This window comes from Megalopta genalis, chromosome 1 (assembly GCF_051020955.1).
Source record: "Megalopta genalis isolate 19385.01 chromosome 1, iyMegGena1_principal, whole genome shotgun sequence".
Classification (NCBI taxonomy): Eukaryota; Metazoa; Arthropoda; class Insecta; order Hymenoptera; family Halictidae; genus Megalopta; species Megalopta genalis.
Window position 1 is genome coordinate 43,339,635 of NC_135013.1, and position 19,346 is coordinate 43,358,980.

The window sequence follows — 19,346 nt, forward strand, 5'->3', positions numbered from 1 at the left end:
CCAGTGCAAACACATCTTTATCATAGGATTTTTCGACTGATAAGTCAATATAATAAATTTTTTTATAGATAAAATAAATATCAGCATTTATGTCGCCCACGGAATGACTAAATAAAATTGTTAAAAGGGAATTGTTTTTTCTAAAAATACATTGACATTTTTCTTTTGTTTCTCTTTTGATTAACTTTATTTGTACGTCATCTTAGAATAAAACTTGTGTTTTGCATTACCAATAGTATTGTTATTTTTGTTACAGGTAATTTGAAAAATCCTGATTTACCTCAATTTTTAAGCATATTGGAGATGCCAATATGTAGTTTAAGATGTATTCCTCTCTTTATGTAGCAGAGTTCTTTCCTTGCATATTTAAGTGTTTAAATCAATGAGTTCAATTCATAAATAAAACTAGATTCTTTTGTTTAACCCAACAAGCACTATTCAATTGCGCAAAACGGAACCTGTAATGCAATGTAATTTTGTGTTTCATATGCGACCCAGTACGATATAGAATGTGATATTAAAATGAAATGATATAAGTGATATTAAAAAATGAATTGCGCTGAATGACGTTCATAGAACCGGTTAAAATAATAACGAAATGGTTAAATGTTTTAGAGCCGCCCCGAACATCCCCTCAACAGGATGCAGCGGTGACTGGCGGCCCTCTTCCTCCTTCCCCACCTTCTTCTGACCAACCACAGCACTATATACAGGTGAGTTGAAACATGCTAACGAGTATATGCTTGAAACATTAGCTTCCGGTAACCAAATCTTTTCAAATAATACAGCAGGACCCTTTAAATCGTGAAATACACGTTTCGCGTGATACAGATCTCACGTTGTACGAATTTTTTAATATGACAAAGTAATATGCATTTTGTTTCATTTTATGACAGGAATATAAAATTTCTTTGTCTCATGTACGGAATAATTTTTTAATCTGAGTTATAGGGGGTCCTAATGTATTAAACAAGACTGTACGTCGCTGCAGTCGGTATCATATATTGTATGTTCAACTTAATCTTGTTTACTTTGTTAAACGAAATTTTAGTTTGCTACGTTAAGAGCCATATCGGCCACATATCGGTGACACTAAAGATCAATTTTTTTTACTCGTTCAGACATGGAACGTTGGGTGATCAATTGTTGACCAATTGCTTTTGATTTATTTTCGTGCATAATTAACTTTATATTTATCGAATAAGACATGTTAAATTTTTTTTATTGAAAAGTAAACAATAGAGAACAAAAAAATATTTCTATTATTTTATTACTTTAAAATTGTGTTGTACAAGTTGCATAACCTAAACATTGCAATCTAAATATATCTTTCAATAGTGGAATTTGACTAGTACGAATACGATGCAAAAAATGTAGTCTTCATTCATGGTCATTTTTTTCGGAATTTTCAAGGTTATCGACATCGACTTGCATATAAGTGTATATTTTTTTATTGCATCGTGTAGCATATTACTGCATTCATCTCTAAGTATTGGGATACCGACAGAAATTAATTTCACGTTTCGTTTTCATATTTTGAGTCAAAGGTCATTTCAAGATCAAGGTATTTTAGCGAACGTATTTTAGCGTCAGATAAAAAGTATGTGCAATAAAAAATATATGCACTTATATGAAAATTAACATCGAGCACCTTGAAGAATGTCCTCAAAAAAGCTACCATTGGAGAAAATATTTAGGCAAAACATACAGATGGACCACCGTGTATTAAACCACAATGAAACATTTCGTAATAACTTCGTAACTAATTGTACAGACTGAAAAACAATGACATTATGTTTCGATCTGTATTTGTAACACGAACACCCTGAAACTGTCTATGTACTATCTCGTAGAGGTCACTTCGTGCGTTTCAAACTCTACGGCGCCACATCATTTATTAATGACTGATAGAACTCTATCTTAGAACTATTACACCACACCTGCTTCATTCTCACATACGGAGCGAGTTAAATTACTCGCGAACTGTTTGTTATACGTAAAAAACAAGAACAGTATGGTATCAAGGCGGACTTAAAGAAAAGAAATTGCTTTATTTTTATATTTTTTTTACGTTGAACTATAAAACACCGTTACCATTCTAATATTGATCAATTTTGACCCTGCATATAGAGTGTTCATTTGAAAACTTTAAATCTAAATATCTCGAGAAGATATTTTTATTTATTTTTTTGTTGTTGATCGCTATGAAGATTATTTTGTTACTTCAAATGTGACATCTTGTAAATGGGACACCGTGTTAACTGTTGTATCACAATGTGTGATTGTTCACACATTTAATTGATAACAATCACAAATTAATTTTTGTCTGCACTATTAAATATATACAGTGGCCACTTTAACGTAGCTTACTTGACGATGTCTGAAACATTGACTCCATAAATTACAATTAGTTTGAGTGACAACAAAAATAGTTCACTTTTTAGCTGTTCCATTTGTGTCTAGAACGAAAATCGAAACAATGCATTTTGTAGATCTCGATATAGTATACATGCAAAAAAAGTCGGCTTACGTTGTTGTGAGTAGACTGTGGATCTCTATGCAAAATAAAAATCAGTTTGTTCAATTTCAGCAAGCATGCGTGAAATAGAAATTTCTTTTTTAGTTTAATAATTTCAATAAGCTGAAAATAATACATAAATATTCTAAAATACTGTTAATATTCTCAATGTTTTATATTTCACGTATCATTTTTATCATAAATTCATAAAATCCTATAGACAATTAAAGAGAGACATCTATTGATTAACACCTTTCAATGCCTATAGTTTGTCTCTACGTCAACCGATTTCGAAGGTACCGAGACCCACGGAACTCGTTGTTTAAATTTTGTTGTTCTAGGCTCATATAAAATAGTTAAAAAGTAAAATTTTCTAATTAATGTGATCCCTTCAAGCAATCGCAAATTTTTGTACAAATTTTTTAGCAATTGTTTAGTATATTAGTCCCATTAACGTCTTTAAAAAATTTGGATCGCCATGCACGATTACTATGAAAAAGTTATTCAGTTTTAAAAGACGTTCGAATATGTTCATGGTTCACTAAATATACTCAGTCAATGTTCAACATTTTTATTGCTTAATTTCATAGACTGACATTCCGGAAAGATTGTAGAATAGCTCCACTGTCAAAATTCCAGATAATCTACGAAGTTATGACGCGCGAAATGTGGTAAACTTCAAGCTGTTAGGTAGTTACGCCAATCATCCATTTCCGGTCATGCGAATCCATAAATGGACCGTCCATTTCCGATTATGCACCATCACGATATTTCCATTTGACTGACCGAATGACAAACTTTGAATCTTTCGTTTTCATGCAAATTCGGTTAAAATTATTATTATCGATCTTCTTTTATTTATGCAATTTGTATCATATATGCGCTAATAATTATATGAGATCAAATGAACTTATTGCATGTTCCAATGAAAATCAAAGTTTAAAAATATAAGATTTTCTCTTCGAAAACAAATTTTAGAAACCAATTCTGATGAGTCGATTGGATCCCTTAATGGTAATAACTAATATACCAAGTATTTGCGATGCAGTCGTAGAACCACAAATAGGATCAAATTATTATTATATAATAATTACATAATATATTATTATATATTACATATATATCATAATATTATATATAATAATGTTATTAATTATAATATTATTACATGTTACATATGTAGATATATATTATCTATGTAATTATTATAAAATAATAATAATTTGACCCTGTTTGTGATTCTATGGCTAGATCGGAAAACAATAATAGTTATTATATTATTATATAATTATTATATAAGATCATTATCAAATGCGTTATTATATAATTATATGAATAAGTGAGGATCAAATATTCTCGTCCAAAACTTCATTTTTGTTCATTTGCCAATTCTACTTCTTGTAAGTGTAAGAAGCTGACGAATTTTCAAAAGCGATTTTCTCGAAAACAAAGCGTCACTGGAAACCTTTTTATTGCACATTCGCCGGTTGTATCGTTAGATTTTTGACAGCCTGTATAATGGTACTGGTCATAAAGATTTGAAGCATCATGTATAATAACACTGATCGTAAAGACTTGAGAACGTTGAAAATTTTAGTGTAGCTGTTCCGTCCTTGCAGTTGTTCGAGTTTATAATTGTGGTAATATCTACGCGTTTCTCAAGTGCGAATATAAAAGCGCAAGTTGCGAGTTCTATCGAACAACAGTACTTACGCATATTACGACAGTAGATTTGATGCGTTTATTAAAAACGAGCAGAAGAAATATAAAACTGTAGAAAGGTGTAATAATAAAGGTACATTGTTGTATATTAGTTTGATATTCACTGACATTATTCATGGAAGAATGAATTTTCTGACCAATTTTTATTTTTCATAAAGATTTAAAGTGTAATTATTATTGACAATTTTGATCTTATTTTTGTCTTGCTTGTTTAGAACATTAAATGATTTTTATCTCTGTTTCCTAGTTCTTTTAGTTATCTGTATTTTTGACAGGAAATAAATATTTCACTGTAACTGGATTGTATCAGTTTTCCTGTTGTGGTAAACATTGTCATTTTGCTAAATTAGTTAGTATCAACTGGGAACATTAATAAAGGAGCTGAAAAAAATCAAACTGACGAATACTAACATAGTATTATTCTCAACTTACTAAGATTGTTAAAAAAAGTTTCATTTTTTATAAAAATCCATGGTTTAATTATTGGTGACAACTTCAATATAATACTTACTTGTTTGGGATATTAAATTATATTTATTCGTGTTTTTTGGTTCTTTTTAATTAATTCAATTTCTCCATTGAGATAAATATTTTCATTTTATTAAATGAATGAATATATACTATATTCTCGTTATTACGTCATCTAATATTCAAAGAATTTGTCAATGTCGATGCATTGTCCTCAACTTATTAAGATTGTTCAAGAAAAATATTTCTAACAGGTCACTGCTTCTTAGAATTCATTCTAACCATCATTTGTACAAAGGTCTGCAGTCTAATTATGGAACATTAGAGGCCACCAAATCGATTTCGAAGAAAATTGACACCGTATCTGAACGTCAGAGTTTCAATCATGACAGGCGAGCCAAAATAAAAGAGCGACTAACTGTTCAGATTGACTTAATAGGAAGCTGCTACGTCCAGGGAATGCTCTATTTATTCCTCCGGAATCATTTGCGGTTATAACAATGCAACTTCAAATTTGGCGTGGTATGATCGTGAATGACGTATTGAGATCACACTTTATTGACTGACATTTAATTGTGAATATGTCGATCTACATACTCGAGACTGTTCAGTTACTTTCCTTAGGAAGTGTTAACAAAACGAAGTATTGAGGTCGTCCCATAAGTTCGTGCCGCGAATACGTTTATACTATAAATATACTATAAACTTTATAGCTACTGTTTGCAATGTGTTTAATAAACTGACAAGCAGTAACAGTACAAATCCAAAGTAACATTAGACGATCGGGTTAAACTTGAAAGGAGTTCAAGGTGTTTGGAAAAGTGGTAAATTGTCGATTGTAAGTGAGTAAAGGGTATGGAAAATGAATACATGTATATTACAAGATAGAACAATATTATCTCATTAGTCACGTGTTGAATAAGTATACCGTTAGCATTTTGTGCAGTTGCATTATATTGACATTTTACATATACTACATAAGTGCACGAAAATCATATTGATATACAGTAGGTAACAAAAGTATTCGTACACTAGTATAACTATATAAATGTCAAAATGCATGAAACTTTCGATTTAGTATAAAACGTTATCTACATAATTAAAAAAAATATTAAGGAATTTTCGTGCAACATAAGTATTCGAACGCCTTATAAAATTTAGTCGAAAAATTATAAAAGTAAACTTTTTTATTAATTTTTATTACTAATTTTATACCTCTATTGTTAACAATATGTTTCAAGAAGTTTGACATTTCAAAAATCATTCTTTATTTATGATCGATGTTGTTTTATATCTCTATTTTATACGATTTTATGATTTGTTCATAATCTGTATTTTTTTTGTTGCAACTCAAATGATCGAATTCACGACAGTCGTGTATAAGACACGTATAAATATAAATTATTATTTTAATTTGTTAATGCATCTGAAGAAATTTATAAAATTAGAAGAAATATAAATAAATATATATATATTTTTTTTAAATTAGAAGAAATATAAATATATATATATATATATATATATATATATATATATATATATATATATATATATATATATATTTATATTTCTTCTAATTTTATAAATTTCTTCAGATGCATTAACAAATTAAAATAATAATTTATATTTATACGTGTCTTATACACGACTGTCGTGAATTCGATCATTTGAGTTGCAACAAAAAAAATATATATATATATAACCCGGTACATTCTACGTTATTTAAACTCTAAAATTCTTCTGGCCTGTTGAATTTCTACTTCTGATTATTATTTTCATTACATGCATATAGTATTGAGCTTGTTTGCACGCGCGTGCAACATTTACATTATCATTTATTAAATGATAATTTTAACATCAAACCTACCAGTCATGAACCTGACTAACGTACGTTGCTTTATAACGATGGCAGGACTGAATTTATTTAGATTTTATACAATTTTTATGATAACAAATGCTTGAATTAAAAAATTTGTTTGATCATTTCTCGTGAAAAAATCCTTACAATTTAAACTTGGAAATAAAAGGTGTGAAACCTGTTATTTTAACAGACTTAAATGATATTAAAGATGCAAAGGGTTGACATAAAACGTATATAAAAATAAAACGACATATCTAAATAAAAATATTCCAAATAGTACGTGACAGCGTTCCTTGACCTTCTTACCGAACGACTTAACACGGCTTCTTATAACGGTATCACGACCCAAAAATGTCACTGCATATCGTATAAATAAATAAAAGTATGCATATTTCAAAATAACTTTGACAAGTATAGTAAAGCAATGTCTAACCTCTACATTTCTATGGAAAGCAGACAAAATAATAAATATTAACTGCGACGTTCATAGACGTAAATAATTACTAGATGGCGGATCTTTATACAAAATAGGCATTGTGCACTACAAGGTAAACCATAACATAGTTATACATATTCCTTTGTGTTTTGTTAGCTTCCAACATGCGAACTTTCCTCATAATTCAATACTTCAATTTCATGTTTTATTATTTTGACTGTATAAAAATGTAAAACTAACGATTTTGAATAAAGCAGGTTGTTTCAGAAGTATGATAAATACTACAACAAACTGAGTTTGATGGAAGTACAGTGATCGAAAAAAAGTTAAGGAACATGTTACACAGGTGCACCTTTTTGGGTGTAGTAAACCTTTTTAACATAGGATAAAAATTTGTATTGCGTCAACGAAAATGTTAATTTTATTTTCTTATAATTCTTTACGTTTGTAATTTTTATTTTAGTTTTATATTTTGTATATTTTTTATTCACTTTTTTTAATTTTTATTATTTTTTTTATTTGTTATCGTATGTTAGTATTAGTGGTTAGTATTAACAAAAATCTAAGGGAGTCTTATATAGTGAAAATTTATACATGCTGCTGATAAACAAAAATTATACAAAATGATACAAAGCAATATTTAACCAGTACTCTAAGAAATTAGTCACTTTTCTCTCTTTGAAGTAAAGCAGTAACTGTGATTTCACGTCCCACTGTTCACTGACAATGAGAACCACTGGCATATGTATTTACAAACATAGGAGTATACCTTAGCAAAAGCACTTAGTAAGATTGGCATTATAAGATGGACATTTCATATGCAATAAGGTACGTTATGCAAAGGGATTGAGAGTGGATCAATCAATTCGATCACCCGAAACCACCAACGAATTCAGGACATGCAAGTAATTGGGGAAATCAAAACAGAAAGAGACATGTGATAGGGCAAAGGGATTACATTGCGGGGATCAGGAATTGCTGATCAAATGCATGCAATATAATTTCGTTGTTATCTCGATAGAAACTTTATCCAAAAGGGTATAGCCGGATAAGATGGTAAAATGTGCACCCTACCCAAATTGATTTTTCTTTATACCGTTCTATAGACCACTCAAGAAAACCCAAGTCAGCGAAGTTTCAAGTCGCTACCCTCACCGTAAGGATAGTTGCAGGGTTATTGAGTCAACCTGTTAACCGGTGATGTTTTAACCTAGTATGACGAAATATTTCATCATACTAGGAAGACATCTCCAATGGACATGACAACTTTTTTCGTCGCGTAAATTTTTTAAAGTGACATGTAGAACGCGTCAAGTCTTATGTCATTCTTGCTCATTTAAACCTGGTCTGACCATATGATAACACTTCAAATTTGCACAGTTTAGTTTCATACATCGCTATAACGTTTTTTATACGTAGTAGGCCTTTGGACAGTAGTGTCACCCTTGGACAGTCATCATTAGACGACGAATTTGTATGCAAAATGAAAATTGTCTGCATCAATTGTAAGGAATAGAAACCAAGTGTAGCATGATCATTCTTTCTTTAATAATCTTAATCCTTTAGATTCGACAGGTGACTCTAACGTGTCGTTAAAAATTGAGTTTATCATTAAAGTTTAACATTAAGTTTAACAACGCAAAATGAGTTTAACATTAAAACACTGTTGGAAGTGTAACTGTTGCACAAGTCACAAAATTCAATTTCATATCTATGAAATGCATTACGTTATATAAAATGGAGATACTGTAGATCAGAAGAACTATTTTGGAGTTCGAGTTAAAGTGGCTCTGATTGCGAAGAGTTAATAGATTAAGAATAACACATTGACATTTTGAATTGCTTTTAATCTTTACATTATTTTAAATTGCAACTATCCAATTTTGCCATAAATGCATAAAATCTGCAATCTAATCGTCCACTAACACAGGACGTCTTTCTTTGACACCAAAACCATCTCGATTAATTAAAAGACTATATATCTTTTTCTTCAAACGCAATTCTTCAAAATCAAACGTAACCAAGAGGTGTGCAGATTACGTTGTTCGGAAGGTTTGAGAGAAGATTCGAGATCTTGGTGTCCCGATTGTAATGTTACTTTGTGCATACCTCGTTGCTTCAATTGTTTCATTAATTCTTTGTTCATTGGAAATATTTAATTTACATATTTTCATAACAAATTTGTAAATATAATTAAACAACAAGTGAAAAGCGATTTTTCAAATTACTTTGAGCGTGATAATATAACTCCTCATTACAAAGGAAAAAGTCTCCACTGTAAAACGTCTTGAGCAAAAGTTAATTCCCCGGTTAACAGGTTAAACGAATTATGCTGTTCTCCCGTTCTGAAAAAAGGAAAATTATCAAATAATTCATGAATCTTGTACGCGTAATGGTGCAGAATATTTTGAATTTTTTCATAATTTTTCGTTTAGCAGAACGGTAAAGTAGCAATAAATTACGCTACTGTTTGTCCTTTTACGTGACTTTCATGTAAAACACTTATTTGCGTAATAAACAATGTGTCAGTAATTTAGGGTGACCGAATATGCCACCCAATCTGTGTGCCATTTCAAAGGCACTGCGCTTATAATGTTTGGTACATATATTTAATAACCTCGATAACCTGGTTGACATGCCCGCGGCAAACTTATAAACCATTAGTAGCATGTGTTACGTATCGCACGCTTCAAGTATGTATGAAATGTTTTCCTAATTCCCGTACACAGTACGTGACGAAACTATAAGATCGATAAGGTATTAAAGGTTTCCTCGTGTGCAGAAATATTGTGGTAATACTAAAGTATGACATTTTATTCTGGAGAATCCATAAATTAATTTTATGTAAGAGAAAACTCCATAATATTCGTAAAACATTTTTATTGTGTTTAAAATTTATTTTTTCATATATTCGATATGCAATGAAGGTAAAGAAAGAACACAGATTCATGTACAACAAATAAAGATTCATATATACACTGCATATTTTATGCATTTTTCACAAAAACGAGTAGGTGAAACAAAAACAGTGACACCATTAGAAGAATTCATCGATTTGATTATACACATTAGTTATAGCTCTTTAAAATTACTCAAGGCAAAACTAAATGCTCATGAATTTTCTGTTTATTGCAAAACGACGGACAACATTTTTATTTTGCATAAAGATCCACAGTCTATTCATAAGGAATATTCATTAGAAATTGTTAATATATTTGATGCATTGATTCCTGATTAAAACAGTTTTATATATATATATATCGTTCTATCAAAATTAATCCAAACTGTTTAGGTTTGTTGGAGATATCAGAAAGATTAGTTGACTAACTAATGTACAACCTTCAGATTTTCCGAGTCTTTTAAAATAAAAAAAATAAAATTTATGTTTCCAGAGGAATGAAAGAATATTCTTTTCGAAAATATTGATCGTTTACTTTGAAGTCGTATTTTTACGATTATTTAGTATCAATCTTATCTCCAAGACAGTTCAATAACGTAGACTTAAATAGCGATGACATTGCACTTGAAAAAAAAAGAGAAACAATCTTTGTCATTGGCAAATGAAATTTTAATTGTAGATATTACATTGTCTCGGTGGTTACAGTTTTGCATTCAGAGGATCAAAGAGTTGTATATACCGAAACGTTACATACCGACTGTTGATATATTACGCAAATCTGTGAGTATGTATGTATGTATGTAGACATTGTATGCATTTCAAAGTTGGTGTTGGTCAGTATTGTCGATTATTATTGGCCTCGATAGAATCGAGCTCCGATAAACCCTTGTCGGTGAAACCGTGGTTCACGATTTCAATGTAATCATTTACCACCTGTCGAACGTAACAATGGAAGCGCGACAAACCATTCGCCAGCACACAATTGAACTTCAACGTTTTCCAAAATGTTGTTATCTCTAACGAAATCGAGATGTAAATCACGTAGAATCAAGAAGCGCACTCTTGAGAAACATTGTTAAGTCAATATATAAGTCAATATATAATGTTCCTCCGATACACAATATTTCTCATTATTTTATTTTTGCATCTTTCTTATTCATTTTATATATTAAAAATATTTTTTTATTTCGATTATCTTTTTATTTGTCGTATGCACTGGATAAAACAATATAGTAATATAAATCTTACTATATTGCGATACTCTCCCGCGATAAATAATAAGTCTATTTTCTAATCAACTTCGAGAGACTACGTTGGAACTCGTCTTTTTAAATCAAGGCTCGGAATTATGTGCACGCAACACGCCGATCGCGAGGGCTACGCCTCCTGACTACTGTCGCGTGTCTCGCTCACCTGTGGTCGCCTAAATGGTATACGTACACACATAAAGCATAGGCACACGTCAGGGAACGTAGCTCGCGCGATCGGCTTGTTGTTGCGTGCAAATAATTCCAAGCCTTGCTCTAAATCATTATTCGCCAATATAACTATCTTAAATCATAATTAAATAAATCTTTCCAATTATTTGAGAGGGAATTTTACGCATTTATGAGAAAAACGAATATCTTAATTAGAAAACTAACAAAACATTAGGAGAATTTAAAGATACTGATACATTATTTTCAACTTATTACAATTATTTAAAAAAAAGAAAGAATATTTTCATCTAACTCATGTTTCTTACAATTAACTCAGACAATTTTTACATTACATAAAAATCCATTGACCGCTAATTACTTTATAATTAAATTCGCATTTCTCGAAACGTGCAACTCGGTAACCGGAATTTGTTGATATCTGTGAAGGAAGAACAAGGTGCACAATCGAAAACTATATTAGAAAGAGAAATTATTTAGACTTAATCGAGTTTGGTGAGATCGAAGAATATTTCTCAGTAATCGTAAATCGAAACCATGGTTGAATTTGGAACAAATACCGGCCGGTAATTCAATTTAACACAGCGAAACAGACGATTTCGCTACGAGTTCCTTCCAAAACAGCACATAAGCTGTTGGCTATTTTATTAATGGCACTTCTTACTGATACCGCACTTCTCGAGCTGTTTTACGACACTTTTTAGGATCGAATAACGTGAAGGATGGAATTTTATTCGTGCGCCTCACGACCCTCAAAGAGGAGCCTTATCTTCTTAATAGAAAGCTAAACGAGTAACAACGATAGGCCAGTCATGACTTCCAGCTTCTATAAAAATCCTATATCTTCCAACATTTCATCAAGGGAAACGAATTTACCGTTTCCCAGTTCTCCTTTTTCGGTATCGCCCTCTTTTATGGCCGGGAAATACGTATTTCCAGGGGTTGTTCATTGCTTTTCAAGCGTTAACATGTGTCGAACCTGGATACGTTTGAAATGGCAATACTTGTAATATTGATACAAATAACATGTCATTTTATTTCATAATTATTTCCATTTCTGTGATCACATTTGAAATAATATTATTGTAGGAATAGGGTGCGGGAAGGCAATGCACTACCGGCAATAGTTCAATTAAACGTATGATCAATATGACAGGCACTTTATGTTTGTACAAATTGCTGTATCGCTGTAATCACTGCATTGCTATAATGTCCCGCTTTGAACCATACAAACTATTTCTCTAGCATTTTTTAGTATCATTAACGATAACGGAAATATTGCTTTCTAACAGCTTTAATGAATCACCCTGTATATCGACATACATATATGTAGAATTATATGCAAAATATGTCAAAAATATGTAATACGTAAAATATATGCAGTATGCAAAATAGAAACTATAAAGGGTGGTTCACCTAAATATCTTCTCTAATTGATGGATTGGCGTGTAGCGTGTAGCGTGTAGCGTGTAACGGTGGTGGCCACCGGATCTCATGCCAATGGATTATTTCTTATGGAGACATTTAAAAGAAGGTGTTTATTGTGTACAATCAACAACGCCAGAGAACATAAAATACAGAATAATAACAGTTTGGCTGCAATTAATCCCACAACACTTCAAAGAGCCAGAGAGTTTCAAAAAATGTATCGATGAGGAAGGATATTATTTCGAACATATATTGCAATGACAGTTTAAAAAATAGGTTCCTAAAAAAGTATTACAAATTCCATAATCGGGTTTCGTGATAGCGAACATGTTTATTCACACTTACAGATTCTCGAACGATGTCTTCGTCTTTAAAGTCTCGATAGACACAAATTTTTTGTTTCCATTTGATTTTTGAATTCAAAGGTCATTTCACGATCATGCAATGTACATATCTGAACATATTTTTACATCAGTTACAAGATTTATAAAAAAAAAAATTATACGATTATGCGCAAAAAATTGATAACCTTGAAACTCCGAAAAAAATTATCTTAGAAAAAGAATATTTTTGCAATACAATGGTTTTTTTCAAACCATTAAGATAGCATACAAAATATTTTTTGTACTCCAACAATTAGAGGAGATATTTAGATGGCCTTATTTAGGGTGGACCACCCTGTATTTTTAGAATCCTATAATGACAAAACAAATATCAATCCTAGTCCTATCTATTTATCGGTACTCTAAAAAATATGCATTTACATAAAGATCCGCTGTCTGATTATAACTCTTCAAAAAAGTTTAAAGTTCGATGTTTTGTCCTTGGTTTCGTCTGCACGTAACTGGGTGTATTTAAACTCTTAAGAGCTCAATTATGCAGATCTGGTCTACTTTTTCGATTCATTTCCCTCGTTGAACAATTCGCGTCCACCATCGACCAGAATTCTAAATGTGTACAATCTGTGAAAAACGCTTCCGTTCTTGCTAATTCTTCGTTACCCCTTCCGAACAGTCGTGCATTATTTTAACCTGTTATATGTCTCTCAAATAATACTGTACCTGGCTCAACCAAATTCTCGATTGGATTTAATTCGCAGCTATAGGGAAGCAGTCGAAACACCTTCATATTTTCATTTTCTTGGAAACTAGAGAAAATGTATTGAACATGTTGTTCAAGTTATTCAACACAAATGTTACCAATTGAACCACAATATTGTCACGTTAGCTAAATCGTTTGTAATTAATTTAAATTGTAACAGTTCAAGCACACAATCGGATTAAATGTTATACGTACATAGATAAGTTAATGTCGGTGCTATTTTAATCTTTTTCATAAGAAAATAATAGCATTTATATATAGCAGATTGTATATGAAGTCTGACTCGCTGTTATAGAGCAAGATGTTAATTAATTATTGTATAAAATAATATTCTTTCGTGCAGCATAATCCACTGGAACTTCTAACAACTTCTAACAACTAGTGATCGGATCATGGAAGTAACATATTCAATAATAAATGGCATTTATTCAAATGAAAGTCGCGAGGAGTGGCAATTTGCTTAAATATTTAGAAATATACAGTTCTGGTAAATCGTTACAGATCGAACAGAATTTATTTAATAGGAGTAAATACTATAAGGGACTCTCTACTAAGTAGGAAATTTGAGTTGATTCTAATATGAAAACTGGAATTGTCCATAATAATTGAAGCGTTTTCAAGAATTTAGACCTTTTTTAAGAAAAATGTGTCTTTTTTACTGCATTTTTAGAATATATGTATAGTGCCAGGAATGAATGTGGACTATACTATAGAAATATATTAAACTTTAACGAAAACGATATAAACTGAACTACGTAATTTAAATATGAAAAAGAATAATTTGTTGCACAACGAACATATGCAATCAATTGAATAACTGGAGATCGCATAGGGTACATCGTATAATTAATATCAAGAACACATAATGATATTGACATCAATCTAACGTACACACAGAAGTGGAAAACACGGAAACGTAATTGTATTGGCATTACGATTTCATTAGTAGAATGGAACTTTGAAATCCAACATCTCTTTAATTGTGAAATATACGTAGAATCGATGAAACAAATACCCCAAAGTTTCAAACTCAAACCTGGACTTTCAGCATAGCAGAGAGATATTTGATGAAAAAGAAAAGTTAAACTTAATTGTCTTACTTTCTCACTGGCGGGGCTCGTCTTGATTTTTATTTGTCTTTTGTTGTTGGCATTTACTTCGTTATCTTAGGGCCTCCGTTCCATCGTTATTAGCTCCGAAATTGGTAATGAGATCAAGTGAACACCAAATAAGTGTCGAGCGACGGAGATGCATATTTACGGATCAGATATTATCTCTAAAATATATAGAAGAAAATAAAGAAAGGCATGTAAAATTTTCAAATTGAGGTATTTAAATTAATGAAAAAATTGTTGATGAAGAAGAAAGGGGTTGTAAGAACTAGAGGTAAAGGCAGAAAATGATTATGAAGGAAGATAGAGATGATCAAAATAGGAAAGTTGATTAAAATGCAAGATATGTAAATATGGGAATAAGAAGGATGAGACTGACGAAAAAAAGCTGATGGATGCATAAAGTTAAAAGCAGAATAGACGCAGATATGGAAAGAAATGCTAAGTAAGGGGACACGAGAAAAATTTTAACATCAAGGAAGGTATGATCAGGATGAAAAATGTCTGAAAAAGAACACAGAAAATAATACAAGGAAGTAGAGAAAATTGTTAAGACTGTTACCATTATAGATAAGAGAGAATAAGAAAACTTTAATATGATCAGAAAGAAAGATAAGTGAACAGGTAAGTGGATGAGACAAGAATAAAAATATAGTGTAAAAACTGCAGGTGGTTGGAAAAAATCTAAGGAGAGCAGGGCTGGATGGAACAGTCAGAAATATATTATAAAGTATTACAAAAGAATAATAATAGATAAAATGGCGAATCTACTTAAAAAATAATTAGACATCTAAACAAATAGCTGTGTCATGATGCACTTACAATAATCTCTTAGACGTCCAAAATGCCATATTAACCCTCAGATGATGAAGAATTTTTACAATTATGCAATTCACGATGTTTATGATCATCCTCAGCTTTATGCATCAATTTCTCAAAATATATTCTTGAAGATTCTTGTAGACCTATTTGTCTTTCTGTTCTAAACATATTTTCGAAAATAACTCTTGTAGATCTGTTAATTTCTCAATTGTTCCTAGTGTAATAGCAATTTATTTTACTTAATTGTCGAAAATTAGGTAATTAAGTGACGACTTATGTACGTTTGGTCAAAATGGAAGTTTAATGATGTATAAAAGACAATAAGCAGTATATTTATAGAAGTCGAAGAAGGGAAAAGAACAACCAAGATTAACAATGAAGAATGTAATTTTCAAAAAATTAAATTGAAGTGAGAAGCTGAAAGCAAATCTAGTGAGACTTGAGATAAGACTTAAAGTTTCTATGTTCCTTATTATGAAACGGGTTCGGATAGATAAACTGATTTAATAATTTCCTACAAAAGCATCTTCATAATTTTGATAATTATAAAATAGTAAGTTTTGACGCTTGAATTTAGACGGTCTAGTGACGATAGCATTAAAGACAAGTTTTTAAATGTTGCTCTTTGCGAGTTTAAGATCGAAAGAATACGAGGGAATCATAACGAGCTGGAAAGAATAGTGATTATGATAACGCGAAGAGACAAGGGAAGAGGAAACCAAATACGGGTGAAATATGGAAGCGTATTAATAGATAGAAAATGGTGGAAATAGGATAAGTGCGAAGGGTCATAAAACATCGTGACAGGTCGTCGTAGCAAGTTAATCTATAATTATTTACGACGACGTTAAAGCTGCGATATGACCAGTTAACCTAGCCGATCTTCTTGCTAACTAGACATAGATATATGTTCAAGTTATTTTACGACGACACAAAGAATTATTTATGGTATTTGTAATATTTACTGGACATGTCTCTATAATCTTTTACATCCTGCATTAACAAATGATACATTCTTTTTGAAAAGAAACGTGTTACGAATAATAAATGAGTCGTATAACTATCATCATGTAATATTGTACAATATACTCGACCGTAAATTATAAATTTCGTGTTACTTGCAATAATCATTCGTATTTTGCACTATATGTGTTAATTGCGGAGGGTCATTGGTCTCAAAATCTCAAAACATCAAAGACTAATTTAAGTGTATTAAAGTTGCGATATATGATGATGTGAACAATAGAAATAAAATCATAAGTAGCATTGGAATCAAATTATTTGTTTCAGAGATAATCAAGACTTTGTAAGCAAATAATTAGAACTAATTTTGTTTTAACCAGAAGAGACTAGAACATTCCATGGAATGATATCATGTAATTAATACAATATTATATTGGTATTATATGATCAATATAATCTTATATTGAAATTAGTAGATTGCAAATTAATTAATTAACTCGTGCATACGTATAGCTTTTTGTTAGAAAACAAATTAGTACCATGGCAGGTATGTCAAAGCCTGAGTCTCTGAAATATTTTCAATCACGTTAATTGAAATTCTACCGAATTTATGAACAAAGTTGAAAAATTTAATTCATACATCAAATAACCAAATCAAACGTAGATAGCATCGAAGATGACGTAATGAAAAGAATATGTTAAGCATTCACTTATTTAACACTAAGACAACCAACAGTTAAAACGAAGCTATTTCTACCAAAACCAGTCAAAATGACTGGTCTTTAAAAAATACGTAATAGTACAATGTTTTTATATTTATTGATTTATTACTATATTACAAAAGGATATTCCATGTTATGAAATTATAAACATTATATGTGTAATGAGAGAAGCTCGATAATTTTCTGTTAAATAATAACGTTAAAAGAATTTATTAAATTGTAATAATTTAATTAATTTGACAAATTATGCATGAGATTATTGTAGTTTCTGAAGAATTTTTCAAAAAATTCTTAGCTGTAGATTGTCGATTTTAGGAGAACTATTTGAAAACTGCCGATGGGTGAAGTGCTCAATGTAGTATGCGCATTCGTGCACAGGATGAAACTGCATGCACGAATTCATCTGCAACTTGTTCCTTTATTTGCTACCAGTACCTACGTGACTTCTTGACACAGAAATTTTACCCTTTGCTATCCGCACTAGAAATTAGTTTAATTTCATACTAATCGATCACAGAACCTCCATTCCCTGCTCTGAAATGTGTGAGATGAAATCATAAACACACACACACACACACACACTGTAAGTATTTCAGAAATAGTAAAATCTAAATTAGAGTTTTGAGTAGTATTTACTTAAAATAGGGTAAAATCTCTTAAGTCTGCAAACGCGAGCAACGTGTTCTTTTTCTCACGTTCTAAATACATATTTTGTGAAATGTAACAAAAGAAACTAAATCTAAAAAATTGTTAATTTTTATTCTTGACAGATTTTTTTATACTTCTTTATTTCTCATTTGATATCCTTTTTAATCTCATTTGATATCCTTTAATACCAAAAAATCAAAAATCCGTCCACGGTTAGAAGGTTACGATACAAATATTCTTATTTCCAATTTTTGTGCTCAAAATAACTATTAAAGCAGATATGATTCATACTGAGTTCAAATAACTGTAAATATTTGTAAATATTAAAAGTTTAATAGTTTTAAGAGCTAATTAGATTACAAACTATAACAAATAAAGGATTGTTGTCCCACACAAACTTGTATCAAACACATTTTGTTTTGTTAAACGTCTTAACACACGTTTTTTTATCAATTACAAATTTTGAAAAATTTCTTCCTATACAATCTATGTGTAAAAAATGCTGTCTCGATGTCGATGTTTATTTGTTAATGTTGATGTCTCTTTGCAGAATGTCGATGTTTCTTTGCTAATAAAGTTGAAAACTTATTATGAATACTGTTTCAGTTAATGATACAATTCAGTACAATACAAATCTTAAAAGATGTTTACGCAAAATACACAGATAAGTAGTAATTCTGTTCTTTCATTACACATTTCATTTCAAACGTTAGACATTATTTCTTAATAATTCAATGACGTTTCATTACTATAAACAAGAAAGAACGTTATTGGATGCGCCGTGGAATAGTGAGGCTAAAGACAAAGGCTAACGAAATGATAAGTATAGACGATAAAGAAAATTATAGTCTGTAAACATTTTAGTGTCAAATAAAATAAAACATAATAGAAACTAGAATTCTAATTAAAACATAGCGTGAGAATTTCAGCTTCAAAGTTCAAAGAATTTAATATTACACATAGAAGTTAACAGTTGCAGCTCTGTAGCTGGCTCAAGTTTCCTTTTAATTCTTTCTATGTAACTATTCTTTTTATTCTTATAGCTCACGTAAGCACAAGCTCCCTTGGGAGTATGTCTGTTGTTGAATAGACGTGCGAGCATTTTGTTCCTTATTTGCATACGAAGTTGTTAATGCTTTTGCAAGGAAAATTCTAATAAATATATAAATTGTCGATTTTCGTGTAAAATAAAAATTCATTGTATCAATGA

The 19,346-nt window shown here is 30.7% G+C and overlaps 1 protein-coding gene across 18 annotated transcripts in view; it reads left to right on the plus strand.

Annotated features, from left to right (window-relative positions):
• Window positions 1–19,346, plus strand: part of LOC117219502 (uncharacterized) — a 326,730-nt gene that overhangs the window by 200,965 nt on the left and 106,419 nt on the right. For all 18 annotated transcript variants that reach the window (XM_033469869.2, XM_033469946.2, XM_033469142.2 and 15 more), the window contains one exon: window positions 616–713. In XM_033469869.2, coding sequence (XP_033325760.2) covers window positions 616–713 — 98 coding nt within the window. The remainder of the gene's footprint in view (window positions 1–615; window positions 714–19,346) is intronic.